At 40.5% G+C, this 24,381-nt stretch overlaps 2 protein-coding genes across 3 annotated transcripts in view; both read left to right on the top strand.

The window, feature by feature from the left end:
• The window catches only part of nrg2b (neuregulin 2b), a 73,607-nt gene extending 55,812 nt beyond the window's left edge, over positions 1–17,795 (top strand). The window contains exons 6-12 of one of the 2 annotated variants that reach the window (XM_026187021.2): positions 4,395–4,418; positions 6,829–6,931; positions 8,713–8,842; positions 9,711–9,838; positions 11,477–11,692; positions 13,075–13,258; positions 14,439–17,795. In XM_026187021.2, coding sequence (XP_026042806.1) covers positions 4,395–4,418; positions 6,829–6,931; positions 8,713–8,842; positions 9,711–9,838; positions 11,477–11,692; positions 13,075–13,258; positions 14,439–14,915 — 1,262 coding nt within the window. In that variant the 3' untranslated portion in view covers positions 14,916–17,795. The remainder of the gene's footprint in view (positions 1–4,394; positions 4,419–6,828; positions 6,932–8,712; positions 8,843–9,710; positions 9,839–11,476; positions 11,693–13,074; positions 13,259–14,438) is intronic. The other variant, XM_026187027.2, reaches the window with a different exon arrangement.
• A 1,568-nt stretch (positions 17,796–19,363) lies between these two features.
• On the top strand, positions 19,364–22,607 carry LOC113029137 (N-acetyllactosaminide beta-1,3-N-acetylglucosaminyltransferase 2). Its single transcript, XM_026179807.2, has 2 exons — positions 19,364–19,505; positions 20,377–22,607. Exon 2 carries the CDS (start codon positions 20,381–20,383, stop codon positions 21,767–21,769), a length of 1,389 nt encoding a protein of 462 aa, XP_026035592.1. The 5' UTR covers positions 19,364–19,505; positions 20,377–20,380; the 3' UTR covers positions 21,770–22,607.
• Positions 22,608–24,381: the final 1,774 nt, after the last annotated feature.

Genomic DNA, 24,381 nt, shown 5'->3' with positions numbered 1-24,381 from the left:
ACTATGTGGATAGAATCTATTAGCAGAAAAATCTTGGATCGATTTTACATTTTGGAAAGTTGAGTCCTTGCAACATTGTTTTGAACAGCTGCCAGTTTTTGTTAACAGTGACAATGTGCCCAAAATCCCAACAATTTGGCAAGTGAATGGAAATAAGATTTAGAGTTTGAATGTTTCAACATTTTAAGTCTTCAGGTAATGATGTTTGAAAGCACCATTCATCGTCATTCAACCGAGGGCCTGTCTCAGTGTGTATTGATCTGACTTTCTTCAAATGACATCTTAGAGGTTATTTCTTCTGACGGTTAAGAGCTTATGATATACTGTGTATATACTACCACTACAAGCACCCATGGATCATCCGATAAAATATTTTTATGGCATATTGCTAAACGCTGCTTGAACTTTTCATGTAGGGTTCACTTCAAACACATTCAGAAATTGTCACATAATTTTTGAATAAATTGAATATTTTAACATTTGGGAAATTTTCTTATTTGTTTTTCTGAACAGAGCTATAAGACTATTACCACTGATGTGATACAGATACATTAAATATAAACCTATAGCCAAGATAGCTAACAAGTTAGCGTAGCTTAGCACAAAGACTGTAAGCAAAGGGAAACAGTTTGCCTGGTCCTGTCCACGGGTACCAAAATGTTACTACCACCAAACAGTAAAGTGTTATAGTAAATTAAATTGTTATATATTTACTGTGTAATTGTAAAAAATAAAGTAAAAAACTGAAAGTTGTGGGGTTTTGATGCTAGTAGCAGTGAGTTACTGGAATATTGTTATTTACAGACAAACAGTAGAGCTAAGAGGTTAATGTTTTTACCTTTTAAATTATTTAGTGTTGAACAGAGCCAAGTAAGCTTTTTCTAAAATGTTCCAGTCGTTATACCAAGTTAGGCTAAAGATTCTTGTATCAGTCCTCTTTGTAAGTTGCCACTATGGCTTATATCCCCTCAGTTTTACCCTTTAAAAGACTTCCCTTTTACGGTCATGTGGAAAACAAAGTACTTCCTTTCTGAGGTTTCATGTATCAGGACTTAATAAAAACTACATGGGTCTTAGCTGGTTCTAAAATTATTAACATACAATAACAACTACATATGTCATATTACACTATTCATTTATCAAAAAGCAAAATGCAGAAGCACTCAGTGAAAAGGAAGTGAAAAACTAAGTAATTATTTTTCCCTTTTTCAGCAGTTTGGTTGTAGTTTTGCTGCTGTGCTTGGATTCACTGTTACATGACCCAGTTTCTGCTTTAGCTGTCAGGCAGATGGCCTCACATTTGACTCTAGGATACTTTGGTATAGAGAAGAGTTCACAGATGACTCAATGAGTGCAAGGTCCCCACGTCCTGAGACTGCAAAACAAACCTAAATCCTCATCCCTCCTCCACCGTGCCTTACAGTTGCTATGAGGTGTTTGTGCTGCTGTGCTGAGTTTGGTTTTCTACAGACATGGTGCATTGTTGCCAAACATCTCCACCTTGGTCTCGTTTGTCCAAAAGACATTGTTCTGGACGTCTGGAAATCTAAGCTGTACTGCCTCGCTCTCTTTACAGAAAGGAGGCTGTCTCCTGGCAAAACATGAGACTTGTTCAGTTTTCTAATTGTACTGTAACAAGTTAACATGCTAACTAAGGCCTTTAGAGTCTGAGATGTAGTTCTTGTGTTTTTTGCAATTTCTCTGACCATCACATACTCTGACCCTGGGGTGAATTAGCTTTAATGTCCACTCCTGGGAAGATTGGCAGCTGTCTTGGATGTTTTTCAGTTGTGAATAATCTTTCTGACTCTAGAATGATGGACTTCAAATTATTTGGAAATGAGCTTATAGCCCTTCCCAGACTGATAGGCAGCAACAACTGCATCTTTAAGCTGATCGAGATTTTCCTCAATACCAGACCCGCAAACTGCCAAAATGTAGCTTTTATAGTGGTGCTCACACTTGCTGATTATCAGTTTTTCTGGTGCATTTGATTAGCTGCACCTCTGGTGCTTAACCTCTGAACTCCTAATTCCTTAATTAGGAATTAAGGAATTCCCTGCTTCTGCATTTTGTCTTAGATTTTGTTAAGTAAATAATAACACAGTCTAATATGCCACGTGTTGTTGTTCATCTGAGCTTATATTTACCTAATTTTAAAATCTATCAAGAACCAAATGACTGTTTTTCGATGACTGTAAGTCTAAATTTAGGTGAAGAATAAAAGGTGAAAGGTCGTATTCACATAGACTTGAATTCCACATATTTTCACCAGCCTGCCCACTGAGTGATTATCTGCGTATTGCATTACCTTCAAGGCAAAAATCAAATTAAGTTATGTTCATACAGTGCATGTACCGTACAAATTTATTAGAGCGCCACCCAAGGTAAGTTTTTGCTTAAGCACTGATGGCTAAGCACTTTGATCGAAGTTATATTTTTTAATACTAAAATATAAATACTGCTTATATCTCTGAATTTTCAAATTTACTGTTAAAAAAATCAGAAAAAATATAAAATGCATTAATATTTTTGGTTATTTGGTTATTTTTACTTAGAGTAAATTACCTACACTTCTGAACACACAGTGTGCAGCCCCAAACACAAATTTAGTTTGTTATTTTCCTAATAAATAGCATTATCATTTTTGGCAGTTTTTCCTTGTTTTCATAAGAGGTGGGCTAATAAATTCAGTGTTTACTGACAGCAAGAAGGTTCTGGGTTAAATTATGCGTTTTCAGAGGAGTTCACTACGAATTCAGACTGATGTGCAAACAGATGTCTTTTCAGCAACCTAAGAATACGACTTTTCACCTTTTCCTTTTGAACCAAATATCAGCGTTGTTTAGACGTCTGTCAGGGTCGTCTTTTCAGTGTCTTTTCAAAGAGGTTTTTGCTGGGTGGGATGTAACGTGCGAAACTCCCGTTCCCCTGCTCTCATTTTTCATTTGTGACAACCAAGCGCAACGCTCTGAATGTCTTCCTGGAGAGACAGGACTGTGTCGTCCCCTTCTCTCCGATCGTTTGCATTTTTGCTCCAATCAGCAATCAAAACATATTAAAAACACGACCAGTTTCCACATAGCCAAACCCACTTGCACAGGAAGTCAAATATGTGGATTTCCCAAAATGTTGAACACTTGTTTAAATCAGAGGGATGAAAGAAATGTGTTTGGTCATTCTCCTGTGATTGCATGGGCAGTGATAGCGAAACACAGTCGGCCAATATTGGCACAGGCACATAATTAATGGGATGAGATCTCTGCTTAAAGAATGAACAGTTTTAAAGTTAGCACCTGGCTTCTTTTGTACAGAAACAAACGAGCTCTTTCTTGTAGCTGCCCAAGCAATCACACCGAGATAAAAACTTCTTGTTTCCAGGGGTTATACAGTGTTGCTTCACGTTCATGTTGTGCTTTTGTTTCTGTTTGTCTATTGCTGAAGTTTCCATACTGAATAATGTCACATTTAAAGCAAGAACAGGTTTTATTGTATGTAACGTGTGCTTATTTTTGACCCCACCATCAAGCCTTGTGTTCATGCTGAAGTCTGTCTGTGTTTTCTTTTGCACTGTGACGGTGAAGGAACACCCTCTGCTGTTTTAAATCAATTTGTGTCATTTTCTAGCAGTATTAACACACAGTGCTCAAGGTTACAGAAGTTAAAAGTTAGGGTGGACTGTTCTGGCCAGTAATGCATGTGAGGCCAGAAATATTGGGAATGCTGAGATGATCTCTCTGTAAATCCTATGAGAGTCTCTAAGAGCAGCGTTATACAGAAGGTATGCTGTAATCAGTACAAAGGCACACAGTTGCCATTAGGCGAATGAGTTACAGCACCCACCCCCATTTGTTGTGTCGGCCTCATCGACTGTACTGTGTTTTTATGTTGGAGAGAAACTCACTGCTTTTATCGTTTGTTTTCTTTACTTTTTTGTCTTATTTTTTGTCCTTTTTTATTTTGTTTCTGTCCAATGTTGTTTACTCCAGAAATGAGGTCTAGTAAATATAGCAGTAAGTGATGTGGCTTCTTGTCTTGCTGTCTTTGTCAGTCTTTCTCTGCATGCCTTTTCCTGCCTGCTGTTTCTCTTTCCTTCTGCTTTTGGTTCATTTTCTCCCTTCGTGTTTGATTTCTGCCTGTTTTTTGGCTTCGTTTGTTTGGGTTTTTCTTTTTTTGTTTAGTTTTTCCTGTCATTTCTGGGGATCACAGAGCTGAGGCTGTCTGAGTTGTCTGTCTGTTACTAGACGGTACGCGTGTCAGTCACTCTATAATTAACTTATATCCTGGTTCAGCATATGCAGGACATGGAAATAATATATCTGCTCCAAAGTGGACATTACACCTGACCCTATGTGTCTCTTTCCTTTTACCACGACAACTTTCTGCGCTGGCAGAGCTTCTCAGAATTGAATTTATGGGTATGGAACATTATTATTCATTTTGCTGTGCTTAAAGGATGTGCCAAGATCCTCTCACAGTCACACATTATTGTGCCATCTTCTCTCTAAAACCAACAACTGGGTCTCTCACAACCTGTCCTTCTTTTTCTCCTGCCCACTAACTTGGTTTTAAGACACCTAACCTCCCGTCTTTGCATGCACTCTTCTTTTTTTGGTGTAACAACACTAGAGAAAGAGACAAATTCATTGGGAAGGGATACAATAATAAGAGAACGTGCAGAGGTGCATTCAAACTCAGTGTAAGGGGCTCCTGATACGACTCCAAACTGTTTATCTGGACACCATATCAGAAAAGCAAAAAGCTGCCTCTTTGCTCCAAAAGAAAAATCAGCGAATGTTTTGCATCATTGATAAATACAAGTAACTGGCTCGTCCGCCGGGCTTTGGCAGTGTGCATATTGGTTTCAGCAGCCCGTCGAACAAAAACATGCAAGCTACGAGCATTTTTGCAAAGCACTGCCAAAAGCCAGCAAAAAAAGCCTGACTACATAGTCTGTCCTTATTATTATGCCCTTGATTGACTCAGTGTCAGAGTCAAGAGCTTGCCTGTCCTAAATCACGATCGCTGCTGGCCCCACTGTGCCAGCGAGCTTGCCTTCCCATTTCCTTTTGCCTTTCTGTATCAGTACCCTGTGACACACACACAATGCCGGGCCGAGGCTCTCGTAGGCTCGTCAATCCCTACAGAGGCCCTTTATTTAAAGACTGTCCTCGTGCCCCCCCCCCGCCCCCTTTCCCTTCTTTTCAGTGGCGTGTCTAGAGTTTTTGTTTTGTTTTGTTTGGCAGGTTTAATGATAGGTTTCAGGCACCACTGAACGGCATTAGTTTTAATGTAAACTGAGAAGAAACTCATTTGAACAAACAAATATTTGTGTTGCAGAAGATTTAAATGGTAAATGGCCTGTATTTGTATAGCGCTTTACTTAGTCCCTAAGAACCCCAAAGCGCTTTACACTACATCTACACCCATTCACACACACATTCACACACTGGTACAGCTACATTGTAGCCACAGCTCCCCTGGGGCGCACTGACACTGATTTAGGTTGATGAAAACAAAAAGTTACTGTTAGTTACTGTTAATTTGGCCGTAACTAACAATGCAGTGACCTCGATAATCCAGTTAGTTGATAAGGGGACAAAGTCAGATCAGTCTTTGGTTCCCGCAGGCCTCTTTCTTCTCCTGGGCCTTTTTCCTGGACACGCCCCTGCTCCCCTTGCAGCCTCTTTCCTTTCCCTCTGTGTATTTCCTTCTGCTTCCTCCTTTTTCACCACTTTGCTTTTCCTGCTTTTATTCCCTCTCTCTTCCCTCTCACGTTCTGTTTATTTGTTGCACTGTGTTTTGTGCTTTTCGTTCTGACACAGAGTGTTACACCGCAGCAGCCCCCAGAATCTGAATTGGATTCACTACAAGATTCACGCGCCATCACCATATTGTGTTATGAACTAAATAAAGTTTAATGTGATCCACGGGGACTTCCACACCTGTACTGTTGAGTCCGTTTAAATTGAAATTGGTTACTTTCCCAATGTACAAGAACTCTTGCAGGAGATTTGCACGTTAAAGAAACAGTATAGTCGTTCACAGTTTTTCCCAAGAATATGAGCTATGAATTAGATTATTGTAAAATTGTAAAATAACAAAATAAACACCATAACACCATGGGTGCTATTTAAACCTTTTTCTTTGATAAAAATGTTTCGCTTTTTAGCTTCAACTTAAGGTTAAGGTGGTAAATTGTGACATCGCTGTTGGGCTGTAATAGGTCACACCACCAGAGGGCAGCAAAACATTCAATCTGGTGTCAACTTGTTTTAATTCAAAAAATCCTGTGTTTGTGATGCTGATGGCGAGCTATGTGAATACCAAACTTTCATCTGGTTCTCGGGCCGCTGTGGTGTTAACCCTGATTTTTTTTTACCCCATCTTGACAACTTGTCTCGTGTGACTCCATTCATACAGGCATGGCATCAGATCTTTTCCAGTGCCATCTGTGGCATTACATCCCCATGGCCATTACAAACTTGTTTAAGACAGCAGGAAGTCTGTGCCAGGTTGTAGGTTTACATCTCAGCTTTTCCTCATGATAGTCGTGAGACTGTATAATTACTCCTCTTTGTTGTGTAGTACTGTGTGACTGCAAGAACGTTAAAAGTCCAAGGCATGTGATTTGATAGAACAGAGACAGCACAGGGACACGATGACAGCAGATCATAGTGAGGACAACAGTTTCTTTAGTTGCCATAGATGGGATAGTGCTCATGCTGTATGTGTGTGTGTGTGTGCGCGTGTGTGCGTGTGTATTTTTGGTATGGTAAAATGTGCGTTTGAATGTGTGTGTATGTGTTTGCATATTTGCATCCACAGAGGCTGAGGAGCTCTACCAGAGGCGGGTGCTGACGATCACAGGCATCTGTGTGGCGTTGTTAGTGGTTGGCATCGTTTGTGTGGTGGCCTACTGCAAAACAAAGTATGTCTTTGAAGCAAAAAGAAACAATTCCACCGTATACAAAAGACTCAAAACCTTTGAATTAACCCTTAAGTTAAAAGCAAAAGTGCCATTACAAAGACCTAAAAGTACTCTATTACAATCAGAAGCCTTATATTGCATGCATGTTAAGTAACTTTGACTGAAAGCATTTGTTCTGCAGAAATTGTCCTCTGGAACTGAAATATTATTAATTAAGACATTATTAGAGTGCTCTATTTAAAGAAAAAAAGAAGCTGCATCTTTATTTGTGAAAAATTTGTACTGTGCAAAAATCTCAAACCACTGTATTCTGCTAGGAAAAATAAGTGCTGCGATTTTCTAAAACATTTGCAAAATTAAACGTAAATGCAGTGCATAAGACAAAAAGAAATCCCAATGCGCTTAAAAGCCAATATTTGATATTACCACCTTAATTTAAGTAGTCTTCAGGAATAGTTCTCCAAGCTTCTTGAAGGACATTCAAAGCTCTTCTTTGGATGTTTCTGACTTTTGCTACATTCTCTGTCAAGATGGTCCCACACTGCTTCAGTAAAGTTGAGGTCTGGGCTCTGGGGAGGCCAATCCATGCCTGACAGTGTTTCATTGTGTGTTTTTTATCCACTATGCTTTTACTATACTAGCAGTGTATTCAGGATCATTAACATGTGGAAAAATAAAGCCATTTCTAATCAGATGATTTCCCAATGGTATTGCATAATGGATGATAATGGTGTTCATACTTCCAGCAGTTATGACATGATTCCCAACACCACCGACTGAAATGCAGCCGACACTAAGACAGAGCCTCCACCGTGTTTTACAGATAATTCTAGACACTCACTGTCGTCCCGCTCTACTGACGTCTTCCATATAGGATACATTTGACAATCATTTGAACCAACAGTTTCAAGTTTGGCTTCATGATTCCATCACACCTGTTGCCACTGATCCTCAGTCCAGCTCTTATGTAATTTTCGGACTTTATCCGTTTCACCTTGTTTTCCTTCCTTAATGGCTTCTTGACAGCAAGTCTTCCACTGAGACCGTTTCTGAATGGTGAAGGGCCTGTTTCTTAAGGACGTGACTTTCACATACTGTCCATAATATAGATGTTGTTTTAGGCTTGCTATTTTGTGTTTTGCCCTTTACTTGTCTAGTTTCCTCAAATTTTTCATGGACACTTTTTTAGCAAACAGATGTATTAAAATTAAGTTTTTGGTGAAAAAGATTATTTTAAATTGGTCAGACTTGATCTTTTGCATAGATTCAACTAAAGAAATAAGAACGTGATTTCGTTTTGTGACAGCCTGTTTGTAACAAAGAGCGTAGAGATACAATTTAAAGTTAGTTTTTTTGCTAAGTTCTCTGTTATGTGGAAACAAAAATAAATGAAAAAGCAGCCAATGTTTGAAGAAAAACTTTGAAAAACCACGAGAAAGCTTGGAGAACATTTGCTCAAATCTATTTTTTTAAATGACTAAACTACTTAAGACTTTTGCACAGTACCATATTTGAACATTGTCATCTAAATAACATGATTGGCGGAAGGCATCTTGAAACTGCTACCATCTTATAGACCAAAAAAACGCTTTTGTGCAGGCATCTTACATTGACTGTAAGTACAATAGTAATATATAAATACATTTAATTCACATTTTGCCAGCTAAATTCTATTGACTCATGTTCTACCACGTCCCCTCACATATTTTGAATTCAGTAGTAAGAGAGGACATCGGTTTGGTAGATCTCTTATTGTTCCTTCATCATCACCACCCGTCCAGGAAGCAGAGGAAGAAGATGCAGAGTCACCTACACCAAAACCAGAATCAGTGTGTGGAGCAGCCAAACCGCATGTTGGCTAATGGGCCAAATCATCCTGGCCCTGGTCCTGAGGAGATCCCCATGGTTGACGTGAGTCCAAACAATAATAACACTCAGCTGAGTGGAGCCCTAATTTTAGTTTGTTTTTGCAAATTATCATTACTTTCAGAGAAGCTGTTTAAGCTTAACTCATTCACTGCCATTGACGTCTATAGCCGTCACTTGCAGTGTATGAGTCAATGGGTTTAACTCATTCACTGCCAATGGCTGGCAGTGAATGAGTTAAGTTGAAACCAGAGTGTTTGCAACTGTAACAAATTGATTTCATTTGACTTTTTGCTATGCGATTCAACAGCAATTAATTTACAAGCATAGCTACTGATCTGATATAGCATAAAAATCCACTATATCAAAGCCCCGCAGCATTTATTAAAATAAAACCAGATATATCAGTGCTTTTAATTAAATATACCCATCCCAGAAATAGGATTTGGGTGTCAAGAAGTCCAGAAAACCCTCACATATTCATTAATGCTAATGACCGACCGAAGAGGAAAAAGACAGGAGGACTGGATGTTCAGAAACCAACAGAGACTCAGCTGGTTCATGTTCCTGCTGGAGTTTTTTTTTAGCTTCGTGACTTCGATTTAAAACTTGAGTTAAGGCCTGCCTTCAGCAAAGTGTTTATGTGAGTAAAACGGTGATTCACTGACTACATGGGGAAATTTTGGTGTCACGCAGCTAGCTACATGTTAAAGAGAGGGCAGAAAACACCTAGCATCCTGGTGGAGATACAATAGGCATGAGTCAGCATAAACGTAAAGCTGAAAACAGTGAAGAGGAAAGAGCAGAACGCCCTGATGTAGTTACATTTAAAATTCCCTGTCCATATGTTTGTTTTTGCTTTGATTTGAAGGTAACAAAACAATCAAACGCCTTTTATGTTTTATTTTTTCAGTACATCTCCAAGAGCGTCCCTACGACCGAGTGCGTGATCAGCCACGGAGCCGAGGGTGCAGGCAACTATGCAGGCAGTCGAATGTCGACCCGCTCCCACCACTCTACCACTGCCTCACATGCCTCCAGGTACACACACTGCAGTCAGGATGGACACATAATCCAAGCAAAAGAACAGGTCTCCTAATCCTTAGTCTTTGTCCACTTGGAGCACATTTTATCTTTGAGCTGTTGCAGACATTCTTGTAAACACCAAACAGATAAAGGTGGGCAGCATACTAAAACAATGTTCACACAATTCAACCCTCAGTCAAAATAATCGGATTGTTATTGGTCTGTGACTACTACATCTGGGAAATCCACTGGGGGCTGTCGTACGTACTTTACAGTGCATAACAAATTTAATAGAACATCATCGAGTGTAAGGTTCATGCCGCAGTTGCACTAATTTAACATTATTGGTTAATTACCAGAATCATTTTTTCTGTAATGGTTGATCCACCAGTTTGTGCAAGCTCTTTAATCGACACGATCACTTTAATGCTAAGATAGAATTATTGTTGTTATCCATGAATTTCAAGATTGACTGTTTTACAGTAAATGAGGAGAAGCACATTTTATTTTTAAGATTAAGATACCAAATTACAGATATATGCAATTGTTCCTACTTAACAGAAAAATGAGTTTTAGTGGTTGAATGTCACGTTTGATTTATTTTCTGATTTAAGTGTCAAAGTTTGGGTATAAAAATTGTATTTTTTCACAGGTTTTTGACAGATTTCAAAAATATTTGTGTTTTCTTTTTTATGATAAAATTGTTAAGCTCTGTAAGGAACTGCAGGATGTGCATGTACCAAGTACTTACGAATACAGTGTAATTTGTTTCTCCTGTCCTTCAAAATATTCTGAAGGTACTCATTACTTATGCACATACTGAAAGGTTTTACTCCTTTATTACCTCGTACCCACAGTACCAACAGGACCTGATAAGAATCTTATATGCAATGTTTTCCGAGGATTTGCAGAAATCACGGTCTGTGTTGTATAGTTGATACGGTCAGTTTAACTTCAAATTTTACTTTTAAAGTAAATAATTTCCTGAATATAATACAATATAATACGAACGAATGTAGCAAAGGTAACAAAGGGAAAAACAAAATGTTTTTTCTTTAAATTTACTGAAGTCATAGGATATCAACTTGTACCACTTTGAGCTCTCGCCCTCAAGCTTAAAAGTATTGTGAAGATAAGCTTCACAATACAGGTATATAAAATACAATATAAACTGTCTGTGTGACCTTATATTGCTAGAGCTAACTAAGCAAATTGCAGCTAAAACAGAAAAGATTCTCCATAGTTGCAGATTGATTAGTCACTTCACCACCAGAGGGCAGAGTAATAACTCATTAACTGAGCTCTAACTGCAACCACAGCCACTGGGCACACCCTGTGCCCCTTATCTGTGGTACTGCCTGCTGCTTTGGCCTAGCTTGGCATGCCTGCTAGATCACTGTAATAACATCCACTCCATCTGCTATGAATAGCTTTCAGTACACGGCAAGCACATATCTGCACAACAAAGTACAGCAGCTACACGGGGTAGCTTTAACCACCTTGAACACAACACAAACGAGTCCTGATGCTCTGTTTTCATGCTTAACACAGCTGACTGTTGTGTGTCGTTGGGATCAGTGTATTAACTTCAGTCTCCCTTAGTATCCCCCTTCCTCCCCGCTGCTGTCATAACCTTCTAAACTCGTCCTGCAGACACGAGGAGCACACATGGAGCATGGAGCGAACAGAGAGTATGAACTCAGACTGCCAGTCAGGTGGGCTCTCCAGCTCTGTGGGAACCAGTAAGTGCAGCAGCCCAGCATGCATGGCGAGGAGGGCCGCCCACTGGGGCTGTACGGATGCGTCGGGACCGGGAATGCAGTACGGGGACTCCTACGATTCTCTAAGAGACTCACCTCACAGTGACAGGTAGAGAAAGTGGAAATGGTGGGCACTGTGGTTTGGAGGGAGAAGGAACTTGCTCAGTGGCTCTTAAACACTTTTTCTTGGCTGTGCTTCTTGCTACAGTAGGCCCTTTACTCTCTGGCGACACCAAGTGGCAATTAATTGCTAGGACTTTCTTTTTTTAGTCTTTTTAAGAACTATATCACCCAGACACTGTTAATAATAATGTGTAAAAAGATATAGCGGTGGTGAAGGCAATTACATTCAATTCAATTATTATTATTATTATTATTATTATTATTATTGTTATTATTATTATTATTATTATTATTATTATTATTATTATGTTTGTTGTTGTTTAGGTGATTCTACTCACCTAGTTTTGATACACAGGTGTGACATCTTTTATTTATTTTTTTCACCCATGACTTTGTAAAGAGAAGAGAAACGGGGCGACAGCAGAGTTCATCGGAACAGGAGAACCCTGAAAAAAGTTCAAAGATCAAAAACTACAACATGAAAAGCACAGACTGAGGCTGCAGTGACACTTCTCATTGTATTTAACACTCAGTTGCACTTCAGCTCTTTGCATATTATAACTTCTCTCCTCCGCGTCTGGCTCATGGATCAACAACAGTACAAGCAAGAGTGGCCCCAGGCTCGTCATACCACACACTTACACTGCCTCTATCTGACAACAGAGCTCACTTCAGACAGACGGGCTTATCTCTGGACTAGAGCGGACAGCGAGCACACTACCTCTGCTCGACCATAAAACCAGCTTTAGCTCTGCTATAGACTGGTGACCAGTCCAGGGTGGACCTCATTCCTCTCCCTATCACAGCTGAAGTAGGCTCAAGCTTCCCCATGACCTTCATTTGGTCGGAAGAAAATGAATGGATGGATGTTAATACTGCATAATAATAAATAAGTAGTATTTCAGAATATGGGACATGGATGCACAAGTAAAGCTGAATTCAGTGAGCGGCAGGAGTCATTCAGTTCTTGTTGGAGTGAATGCACATGAGCAGTAATGTCTTTTATACTCTTGTGATTGACTAAGCAGGTTTGTTGGCACATAATGGGGGGACCTGAGCCAGTTGGTTGCTTCTGTTGTTTCTGTTTGAAGTTTTTTCCTTCCATAGTTCAAAGACTTACAGATCACAATGAGGGCTGGTTTTTGTGTGTGTTATGGTGCTTTTCAGGGAACAGACAGATGTGTGACCTCTTTCAAAATATCATGATTAAACCGATGGTGCAGCTGAGCGCCTCAATAATGCAGGAGTGCACACTTACTAAGTGCATTGTTAAAGTGAGAACATTGTGTTCACCAGATATGAGCATCTGTTAGAGGTAAAAATGCACACAGTTGTGGTTATTTTTTGTGTTTTTCTAACCTCATCCAGGTATGTGTCTGCACTGACCACGCCAGCACGCCTGTCTCCTGTGGAGTTCCACTACCCCCCGCTGCCTCCCCAGGTTCCCACTTTTCAGATCACCTCGCCCAACACAAGCCACGCCCTCTCCCTTCCACCTGCTGCTGCCGCCTACCACAGAGACGATGACCAACCGCTGTTACGGTGCCCCGATGTACGTAAGCCTATATACAATATATAGTCTATATCAAAAGCACATGTCTGTTCCCCCCAGCTTTACTGTTATTGAAGATATAAAAAATTCTTTGTTTTAAAAAAAAAATCTGTTAGTTATAAGAAGAACTTAGCATGTAACCTGCAGTCTCTGTGTGGGCATTCACTGTCCCCAAGTTCATTTTCCTTATAATGTTTGCATGTTCAGCACAAACCATATGTATAATTGATTTACCAGAAGTAAACAAGCCACCATGACTAACATATTCTCTCCCTACAGCATGTGTTTGAATGCAGGCTGTACAGAGGTGTCTTTCTTTACTTTCTGTGCACCGATACTGCTGACAACAAAGCCGAGCCAAGGCTCGTGAAGTCGCATTCAACCTTCTGTGGGGTTATTGTGAAATATAATGGTTTTTGCTGTGGCACGGACAGAATAGCATCACAAAACTAGCACACAAACAGTAACTGCTGCCTAATGTCCAAAAGTCACCAAAAGATTGATGTACTAAACAGATGGCTTTGACATAGAAGACGGCTGAGCCTGGCTCTGGTTAAAAGGGAGTTTTTTCTTCCCACTGTCACCAAGTGCTTCCTCAAAGGGGCCCTGCTGATTGTTGGTGTTTTCCTCATAATATTGTATGGTCTTTACCTTACAATATAAAATGCCTCGAGGCAGCTGTTATTGTGATTTTGTGCTATATTAACTGAACTGGATTGAAAGCCAAAGGGCCTGAAGTGCCTTAAACCTGTATTTTTTTTTTTCTAATTGCCAGCAGGGGGTGACTGGTTACAAACAGAAGTGTACAAAGAAAAAGGGGCTTCATCTTTCCTGATTTATGACATCATTAAACAACTTTCTTATAGCTTTATGATCTCAGTTGCTAAAATTACGTCTTGTAAAATACAACATTAACTTAATGCTTAATGTTTTAAATTATGGTCCCCAGGTGAGTAAATTGGGAGGATATTGAAGTGTAAGTTTTAGGCCAAATCCACCTTGTGATTAGCAAGCTGCTACCATGTGAGCATGCAGTCTCTTGATATACATGGTGAAGTGTGCTCAGTTGAAGGCTTCACAGCAGGATCGCCTTCTCTTGTATGCATAGGCAGACCAACACACCAGTGGGTCAATAAATTTGTTCAGCCATTCTAAGAAATCTGTGTTTTCTCTGTTTCAGGATGGAAGTTTATACAGGCAGCCCCGACGTCCTCGACGACCCTACCTGACAGAGAGCACAGGAAGTCTACCGTCCAGCCCCTACCGGCTCCCCGATGACGAGGCTTATGAGACGACACAGGAGTACGCCTCTTCACGGGAACCCATCAGAAGCCGGCGTCGCCCGCGACGCAACCGACTCAACGGACATATCTCACAGCGCTCGGCGGGTTTACGGGACTACAGCTCACAGAGCTTCAGCCAGTCAGAAGAGGAGGAAGAGGACGAGGAGGAAGAGGATGGTCACGGGGAGAGCACGCCTTTCCTCAGTATGCAGAACATGAACATGGACCCGCCTCTAAATGTCCCGGGTTTCCGTTCGTCATCCGGTGCAGACACACGGACTCACCGCGGGCTGAGTCGGCCAGGGACGCGCAGCAACGGGCAGAGCCGCGGCTCCCAGTCGCAGCGCTCCAAGGCTGACAACATGCCCCTTTAAGACTTAACCTCCCTCCGACGCCCACCATTACACCCCCGCCACCTCCCGCCCTCTCCACTTCACACACTCCCCTTCCTCTTACACACAACCCGTGGACTAGAGACCTGCACCTAGGAGAAATATTTTTATTTTGTATAACAGACAGATATTCTAAACAAATGAAATATTTATTTTCATTTCAGCAAAAATTGTCTACTAGCTAACAGCAAAGACTTTTTTTATAACGGGGGGGAGGGGATATTTATATGTAAAGTTTTTTGATTTACAGCATTATGAGAGATGAAAAAAATAAGAGAATTACGTGCCAATTTTTTCACAAGTTAGATAAATAGAATAATATTGTGGTGCCTTTTGCTGTATGCTGAAGTTGGAGGTCCCATTGAGTTTTTGTAGCCTTTCTTATAAAGACTCCTCGTTTTTATAGAGACCAACCCTCTTCCTCCTTTTGCTTTGGTTTGTTTCTCTGATTTGGGATCTTCCTCTTTTTGAACTGTGATCTGATTATGTCATCATGCAATATTGATTCCTCCTGTGTAAAAGGTGTCTGTTTACATGAGTATGACCCACGCGATGCGCTCGTTTCACAGGGACATTTAGTCACTGACGCAACCAAGATGTGTAGGGTAGTTTCCTCGGATGAACACACATCGGTCATTTATGTCCTCGTTCGCTGCCTGTCAGTCATTTCTTGTTATTTCTGTAAAAGCAGGAACGTTGGGGAGTTGTCGAGGGAAAGTGACTCCAGATTCCTCGTGTAGGTATTCAGGGTGCTGCCATGACATTGGTGGTGGTTGTAGTGTGCGTGTACTGTATGTGTGTGTGTGTGTGTGCGTGCCTGTATCCATTCTGCACGCCTCATGAAGCCTCATTCGGTTGGCGCCTCTGTTCACCGTGGAGGGTGTGATCTCTGTTGTTTGACTGTCACGCTCCTCTCCATCGATCCTCACGCTGCCAGAAGCTCCATTGCACTGTAAGAACCTCCCTCCGTGAGCAGTCATTGGCCAGGGAGCTGCCGATCCAAACCGAACCTAACCAATCCAGTTGTAATCCAGCCTGACTCTGGCCTCCCGTGGACTGCCTAGCCCGCTCGTTTCCTATGCCAGCAGCTTAGAGCCGCACTGTGTCTCAGGACTTCCCCATCACATCACAGCCAAAAAGACTCAAAGCAGAGAACGCACGTCATCTCAGTCACAGTTCAGTTCGCAGGTCAGATCGACATCCCCTCACTCCCCTTCTTTTCGCCATCTATCAGGTTTCTCGCGCTTACTTGTGGCTAAAGGACGGTAAACAACGCGTTTGATTAAACTTTTGGAATCAGTAGGCGGATTCAGTTACTTTTTTTCTTTAACTCCAAGAAGTTATGTGTGCGTTTAAGTGAGCATGTGTGTAGCCGTGTTAAAAAGATGAAGTTGTGCAGAGACGGCATCTGTTTGCGCTCTGATGCAGGGGCGTAACCTTGGAATTCTGCCCCCACCACTGAAAGGTGGATCTCCCTCTGGGTTTCCCATTTTCGCTCTTTTTCCTTTTAAAAAAAAATGTGTTTGTTTTCTTTTTAAAAAAGGATATCCCACCGAAAGCTACGTGGGCTCACATTTTGCCACACTAGTGACGGTGCTGCTCCGATCGGGAAGAAGCACCATGTGCGGGTTCACATTGCTGGGAAGAGAGTTTCCGAGGCTGATTCTACCTTTTTAGTTAGCTCACACGGTTGTATATGATAATCCTGATTACTGCATCCTTGATTTGCATTCCTATACCTTTTATCAACTGAACTTTATTTGCTTGGTCACACTGACTGACTGAATGATCTGTTATGTGTGTCTCTGTCTGCCCCTTCCACCCACCACATCGCAACCTCACCGTCACGTCTTCCTCGCCCTCCTACAGAAGCAACTAGCAGACAAAGTTAAGTCCAGTGAGTAAAACCAAACAGCACACTACCAGTAGTCCGATCATGTCAGAAATTCTTCCACTGCAGATGTACATCAGGTTCTGAGACCCTTAGAGAGACCCTTTGAAGTTCACTGAGGAAAATGATACTGTGTTAGATACAATGTGTCCCGATTAGACTTCATTTCCAATATGTAGAGTTTTGTTTTCTTTCTTTTTCCCCCCACACAGGCAATGCATGGATCACAGATATAGAAATTATCCCCTCAGATTTAGGGGGAATCGTATGATATGAAAATACAATTTGGGTTCACGGCCCAGTGGTCTGGCTAGTTTTGTCTTACTATCACTGTAATCAATCTGGGATTTGCAAACGATTTGAAATTACTGCAAGTGAGGATAGTGTGCTTCTAGAGCTAGTCGAATTGTTGACAACCCCACCCTCTTTCTCCTCGACCCCACCCCACCCCTCCCCCGCGCTTCCCACCCACCTTTTTTACGAACACACGTACTTCTCTCACGCACGTACATCCATATCCACAATGAAGCACACACACTGAGCACACAGACACACAAAACCGTGCATACACAGACACACTCACACAGCCCCTCTCATGTTTGTTTGTCAAGCAGTTTGTCTTTTTTACCTACCAACCTATCCTCCTCCTACTCCTCATCTTCCTCCCCTCCTCTCAACCCCAAATCCCCTGCATGTCCTAGTGGTACTGGTAGTTGGGTGCATGGAAAAAGCAGCAAGCAAATCTTTTTTTTCCACTCGGTGAAAAAAATAATAATAATAACAATAATAAAATGAAATAAAAAACGTGTCCTCATTTTAACATTCAGCAATAAATCCCCTTCTCTTCATGTCCATCATTCTTGGAATATGCTAGAAGATTTTTTGCAAGTTTTATCAAAAACATACTACTTGTAAAAGAAGAAAAATCCAAAACACCCCTTCATATGAAAAATAAAACTTTATTCCTACCATTTTTGAAACAGTCCTGTCATCTTTGTAACTGAAATACTGCGTGATTGCCTCTTTAACAAGCAGAAGGTCTGAGATGATCAGAAGCATATCCACTCTCACTGAGGTCATCTGAAGCCTAGGGCAGGAAAGAAAATAGCTGGAAACGGGGTTTGGAGCAGTTGGACCTTTCAACTCACAGAGATTACTTACACACAAACACTTTTGAAACCTTAACCACGTGCATCCACAACTGTAATAGTAAGGAAAGTTTTCATTACTACTAAAGGTTTAACTGTTCTAAAGGAGCAAGGAGCTAAACGATCACATCTTCAGTCTGTTACCAGAATATCAGATGATTATTGTGTATTTAAGCTCTCAGTTTTTAATTAATCGGGTATGCCGACACTATTCACAGCCCACATTATGACATGAACAACTAATAATGTCCATTATTATCTAATTTACAGTTGATCGAGAACAAGCTAGGTTTCTGAAACGTTTGGAAGCCGGGAACCAAAAGTTACTTACTGTGGACCAAAGGGTCCTAACACTAACATACAGCACACATTTACAACCATTTGTACTCTTAGCTGCAGCTGAAACTGTTTGTAAGACTTTGCCTAAATACTTCAAATACTTGAGGCACAATGTGTCACAATCCTGCGGAGGTTTTTACGGGATCAGAGATAACAAGGGAAGGAATAAAAAGGAAAATATGCACTCTTTATAAGAATATTATCTAGAATATTACAAAACAACCTTGATTTGTGAGCTCTTTGGCTTAAGAGCTGTGAGCCCGGCTGGGATGTTCAGATAAACAGGTATTTTGATTCAGATTCATGTTGATGGTGATGACACACATTTTCACACAAAGAAACAGAAAACATCCCATCTTATGCATATAATTTGCTACTATGTACATGTAGGGATGTAAGACAGAGAGGAGCCACAGTTTATGCCTCCAAACTGCTACAAACACTGAGGAGGGAGCGTTTAGGTAAGATTGGGAAAACCCTAAGACAACAATCACCAACCAAACTGATTCACACTTGTTTTCCATGACAACTGTTGTAACACCTTAGTGTCAGGATTGCAGACACACCACATTATTTAAATGCAACCGTTTTTAATCAGAGTTCTTGTCTGACCTGATAGGTGTGCGGATGACAGGAATCTGCCCATGAAAAGATTGCCAGGTGATGAAGTCATAATTAAGCTGCTAAAAAAGAAAAGATTAGGTGGAGATTTAGGGCGGCACAGAAGGAAGTTCTGTTTCCAAACTGATGTCTGATTATTCATGTGCACAAGATGAACTGAATGAACTAGTGAAGTTTCACACCCACACTGATATGTTTTACATAGTATTTTCTCTGTGATTCTGGGGTAGTGACACCAACAGCTGAGTCACTGATAAATGTTATTAGTTTTGTATCGTCTTCATTTCTTATGAAACACATTGATGTGTTTCCCATTGTTTGTGGGTGGAATTTCTCTTCGTTTCACAAGTGGGTGTATCCATGCTGCCTCCTCAGCCAGAGGGCTCAAAGGAGGAGCTTCAGCTACAGAGGAAACCTTCCTGATAGACTGACTCACTGTATTTTATCTTTAATTCTTGAGTAGAGAGTTTACTCAGACTAAATGAGACAAAACTGTGCTGGACAACGCTCCTCAACTAGATAACAACAACTATGTGATTATTCCGTGAAATAGAAAGCCTTCATTAAAAACAGGTAAGCAAAGAAAACTGCTGACATCAACAGCTTCATTAAACCTTTTAGGGTTGAAGTCATGGTAACCCTAACCTCTATATTTGGGAAGAGACCAAAACAGAGTTTTTAGAAAAACTGTGATTTTTTTATGCTTGTTTGTTAAAATTATGATTTTCTTTCTACCCTCAATGGGAAAACAATATAATAAAAGCCAAAAATGACATCTTCTTATTGGCTCGGGTCAGAATAGGAGTTAGAGTTAGGAATAGTGAAGTTTGGGCTGTCACTGATTTAGACCTAAGAAGGTAAGTTTTTTAAAATGACATCATCTTTTCAGTTTCTTGTTAACACAAGGAATTTGTAGACTGCGTTTGTTTATCTGCTAATAAAAATGTGCTTAACTCTTTTTCATACCTCAAAGTGTGACTAAATTTAACTCTAAATAAACGTTCCTTTTGAACTTGTGATAATTATCTGCTAAAAACCACACTACTAAATTTCAATCAAAGCACATGGTTTTTGATTGGTGGAGTCAAGATTGCGCATGGCTTTGAAATGACCAGAAAAAAATTGCTTTGCATCTCAATGCTTACATGCCAAATGAGCCAATTATACTGGCTGTTAATCATGTGATCAAAAAGAACTCAGCTAAAATCTATTTTACGCACTCGTTTGTGAGATCACTGTTACATATGGTCTTAGTTCATCTCTCTTTTGCAAATCTTCCATTTCCTCATGCTTCTTCACTTCATTTCTCTGCGGAGCTTTGCCTCTCGATCCAGATACACATAAATCCACTATTGTACATTTAATAATTGTTTTATATTTTGAAACTCAGAAATTGTCAGATGTCAGATTTCTTCAGTGTAACTTGGTGTTTGTGTATTTGCAGCTGAATGGCACGGTGTTACTTTCGCTGGCGCAGGGTGTTAATCTGTGTGTGCACGCCTTGCATCTTCCTGGCCCTGCTCTTTGTCTACGTTGGTCTCACGGTGTGTATGAGCATGACAGCACCAGCGAGTGAAATCATGCCGAAGAGTTCTCATTTTGTGGCCAATGGAATTTTAAGAAATAAGATCTTCGTCTCACTCCCTAAAATTTTCTGGGAGAACCAATGTCAGAAAAAGGCTTTTTGGAACCAGCTCCAGCTGGTCGTTGACCGTCAATTTAACCCCATCCTGCACCCCCACGAAGCCAAGGGATTAATGAAGAATATCAGCCTTGATGATTTCCTGCTGAAGAAGAGTTTCTCTGCAGTTCGCAGACTCAACAACATGACATATAATGTTGACGAGCTACCACAACAGGTGCAAGACTTCACCAAGTACATGCAGACAAGAGACTACCCGGTTCTCCTCCAGCCAGGTGGAGAATGTGGAGCTCAGGGAAAAGAGCGGGAGGACCCTCTGATTCTCTTCGCCATCAAAACAACACTGGATAACTTCAACAACCGACAGGCTATTCGGCAGACCTGGGGCCAGGTGGGATGGGTGGCAGGACAGAAGATAAATGGCAGTGGCAGAGATAATGGTGGAGCCTATGTCCGCAGGGTATTCCTGCTGGGCAAGCAAAACACCAAAGAACCGGGTGTGGATGTGTCTGCGTTACTCAAGTTGGAGAGTACGCTCTATGGAGATATTCTGCAGTGGGACTTTGAGGATACATTTTTCAATCTCACCTTGAAGGATGTGCTCTTCTGGAGCTGGTTCTCACACTCTTGCAAGCAGACCCACTTTGTCTTCAAAGGAGATGATGACATCTTTGTCAACACACCAAAACTGATAACCTACCTCCAGATCCAGATGGAGAAGCCGCATGTGAAGAAGAACATGCACAACTTCGTGTTTGGGGACGTCATAGGAGCAGCTTCACCCAACCGAGTCAACATCTCAAAGTACTTTATCCCACACAGCTTCTACAAAGGGTTATACCCCGCGTATGCAGGCGGGGGAGGGTTGGTGTACTCGGGTCAGTTGACCAGACGTCTGCACTTAATTTCTAAAAGAGTTCACCTGTTCCCCATCGATGACGTGTACGTAGGGATGTGCATGGTTCGGCTCAATGCCTTCCCCACGCACAACCACGCCTTCCTCATGTTTGACTTCCCCAAAAATGAAGGGAAAGACCCGTGTTCGTACCACACCATCTTAGTGATCCACAAGCGAAGCCCCAAACAGGTGGTGAAACTTTGGGCTGACTTGAAAGAGACACAGGCACAATGTCGACATGTGCCTCTGAGAGTTGAACAGAAGGAGAAAAACAAAATAACCCCCAGCACTTTGTAGCCACCTTGAAATGCCTCTGGGCAAGCTATACGGGCAGATATGTTGTTTAAGTTCAGTGGTCACTGAGACATAAAAACTGCATATAAAGAATAACAGGATTGCAGTAAAGGTTAAGTGGAAAAAGTACAGGCTTGGAAATGTAAAGGAACTCCTTTAAGGAAAATTCTAATAACCATTTTTGTAAAAAGGCATCCGAACCTTGTCCTACATTAATATAATATAAAACAATATTAGTACATGAGAAGGCAAATACTATTCCAATCTAAATTCTAATTCCCATGACAGCTTCATTCTGTTGTTTTTAAAAATAACCATTTTGTTGCCTACATTGTAGAGGGTGACTTTGCCTCCACACCTAAACAGTAAAATGGGACACTCAGGAGTAACCGTAATTTATGTGTAGTGGCTCAGCATAGGGAAAAGAATCACAAGTCTGTAATTTCTAATGTGAGCTCCAGTAGGTTTTCTTCATGTATAGACTGTGATCAGCTGACCTGCCACTCTTTGTGGATTTACACAACCGGATTCAACAAGATGTAAACAGTTTCACAAGCTATCTTCACTGATGTCTATCCTCTACACTAAAGTTAGAATTCGGTTAATTATTCCAAGTGTCATTAGGCTAACTTCAAATTAAGTACTTGCTACACTTGATGTAACCTAACACTGACCATGAGCACCTGCAGGCCCTTCGCACCAGTCCAACAAAGAGCTTTACAGCGGTCCCTTGTTTATCACGGGAGTTACTTTCTAAAAATAACCCGTGATAGGTGAAATCCACGAATTAGCAAACTTTTTTTTTTACAATTAGTATAGATGTTTTAAGGCTGTAAAACCCCTTCCTACACAGTTTATACACTTTTCTCAGACAGGCATGGACATTTTCACACTTTTCTCTCTAGTTTAAACACTCTCAAAGTTCAAACCTTCGTAGAAAAATAAGTCCAGTATCATAGAATGAAACCAAAGATCAAACCCTGTTTTCAGGTCCAGAACATGGGATTTTGTTTCGCTAAATGTGCCTCATAATCCAAAAAATACGGTAACTTCTACCTTCCTTTAGCATGTCCAGAAGTCCAACATTTTGTGCGATGGTTAGCAATAGCATCGTCCTCTGCCTTTGGGTGCTACCGCAGGTGCGTTTGATGGTGTAAAACGTTTCGTTGACATTGTTGTGTTTGTTGGGGAGAAAACTTACAAACATACAGTCACTGTGTCTACTATTTATTTTTTCACTTCATAAGTCTATGTTCCTCACTTATATTTAAAACACTGAATAATGTGAATGACTAGCACTTTAATAATAATTTGCAAAGCATTACATTATTTTTAAATATCTTTTTTCATTTCTTTCATGCTCCTATTTGTACTATGAAATTAAAATACCTTGCAGACTGGTTTGTTAAACTTTGACTATCCTTGCTTACTTTAAGCATGCAATAATGCAAAGTTTGAATGCCTGCAAAATGGATATAGTAGGAAGTATGAGGGAATGAGGTGGGGTCATTGTCTCACAAACAGCACTGTATAAAACAAAAACTACACACAATATTCGAAGCACATAGTGCACTGTGGGAATTTACGACTGTGCGTAAATCCCCCCTAATATTGGTATGAACCAGCTCAGACGGGGCTGCATCAAGACACGAGGACTAAACCCCAATTCAACCAGACCCAGAACCGATCCGGAGTTAAAACAGGACTACAACAGTTCAAAATCAGGACTATTTAGGATTTAACCAAGACAGAACCAGAATCAGAACTAAATGAGCACTAAAATCATCATAGACCTGCACTACACTTATTTTTTAATTCTACCAAAGTCCACTATGTAGATTCACAAAAGTTTATATAATTATTTAGCCTTGTTGTGCAAACAAGCCTGCATAACTTAATAAATATAGAATTTGAAAAATAACAAACCTAAAAAGAAACACTAGGTACGAGATACATGAGGACCTATGATACGGTGATACTTTTGGTAAACGACCATTTGACTAACATGTGTGTCTCACCTGCTCTTGTTCCATCTCTGTGCTGTCCTCATTCTCTCTCTCCCTCTCTGTTTCTCTCTCTCCCTCTTTGTGCTGAAAATCAAGCCAAACACCAACATCATCAAATATACAGTTGAAACCAGATATTTACAAACTCTTCAGATAAAAACAGAAACACTTTTTTAATTGTAACATCAAATCAGACTAAATGTTTATTTTTTTTTAGATTGATAAACATAAAAAACACATTTGTTAACTTTAAGAGTAAAGAGAGAAACTATCTGTATTTCTATATGGCACCAAATTGTATTCAAAATTAAGCCACACTTATGGAGCTCCACAGTTCTTTTCCTGGTCTTTTGTTGACATCTCTTGATTTTCCCATTTTAAAGAAACAGGCTCTGTGTTTTGCCTTATATGCATCCACAGCTGTGCCACCAATTTACTCACATGGACTCTACTAACCTATCAGAAGCTTCTTCAGCTCAGGATGGAATCGTCTGGAGTTTTCTTATTAATTAACAATAAACTTAGTGTATATGTACTCCTAAATTTAATGAAAGTGATAAAAAATAGACAGATCTCTGTCTCTCTTTATTCTGACATTTAACTAATTCA

Source organism: Astatotilapia calliptera, chromosome 2 (genome assembly GCF_964374335.1).
Source record: "Astatotilapia calliptera chromosome 2, fAstCal68.1, whole genome shotgun sequence".
NCBI lineage: Eukaryota > Metazoa > Chordata > Actinopteri > Cichliformes > Cichlidae > Astatotilapia > Astatotilapia calliptera.
The sequence above is the reverse complement of the archived record's forward strand: the minus strand, read 5'-3'. Positions and strand labels throughout refer to the sequence as shown.

Bases quoted from the DNA above. Each gene is read 5' to 3' on its own strand.
- LOC113029137 (XM_026179807.2), top strand. From the start codon at position 20,381: ATGGCACGGTGTTACTTTCGCTGGCGCAGGGTGTTAATCTGTGTGTGC.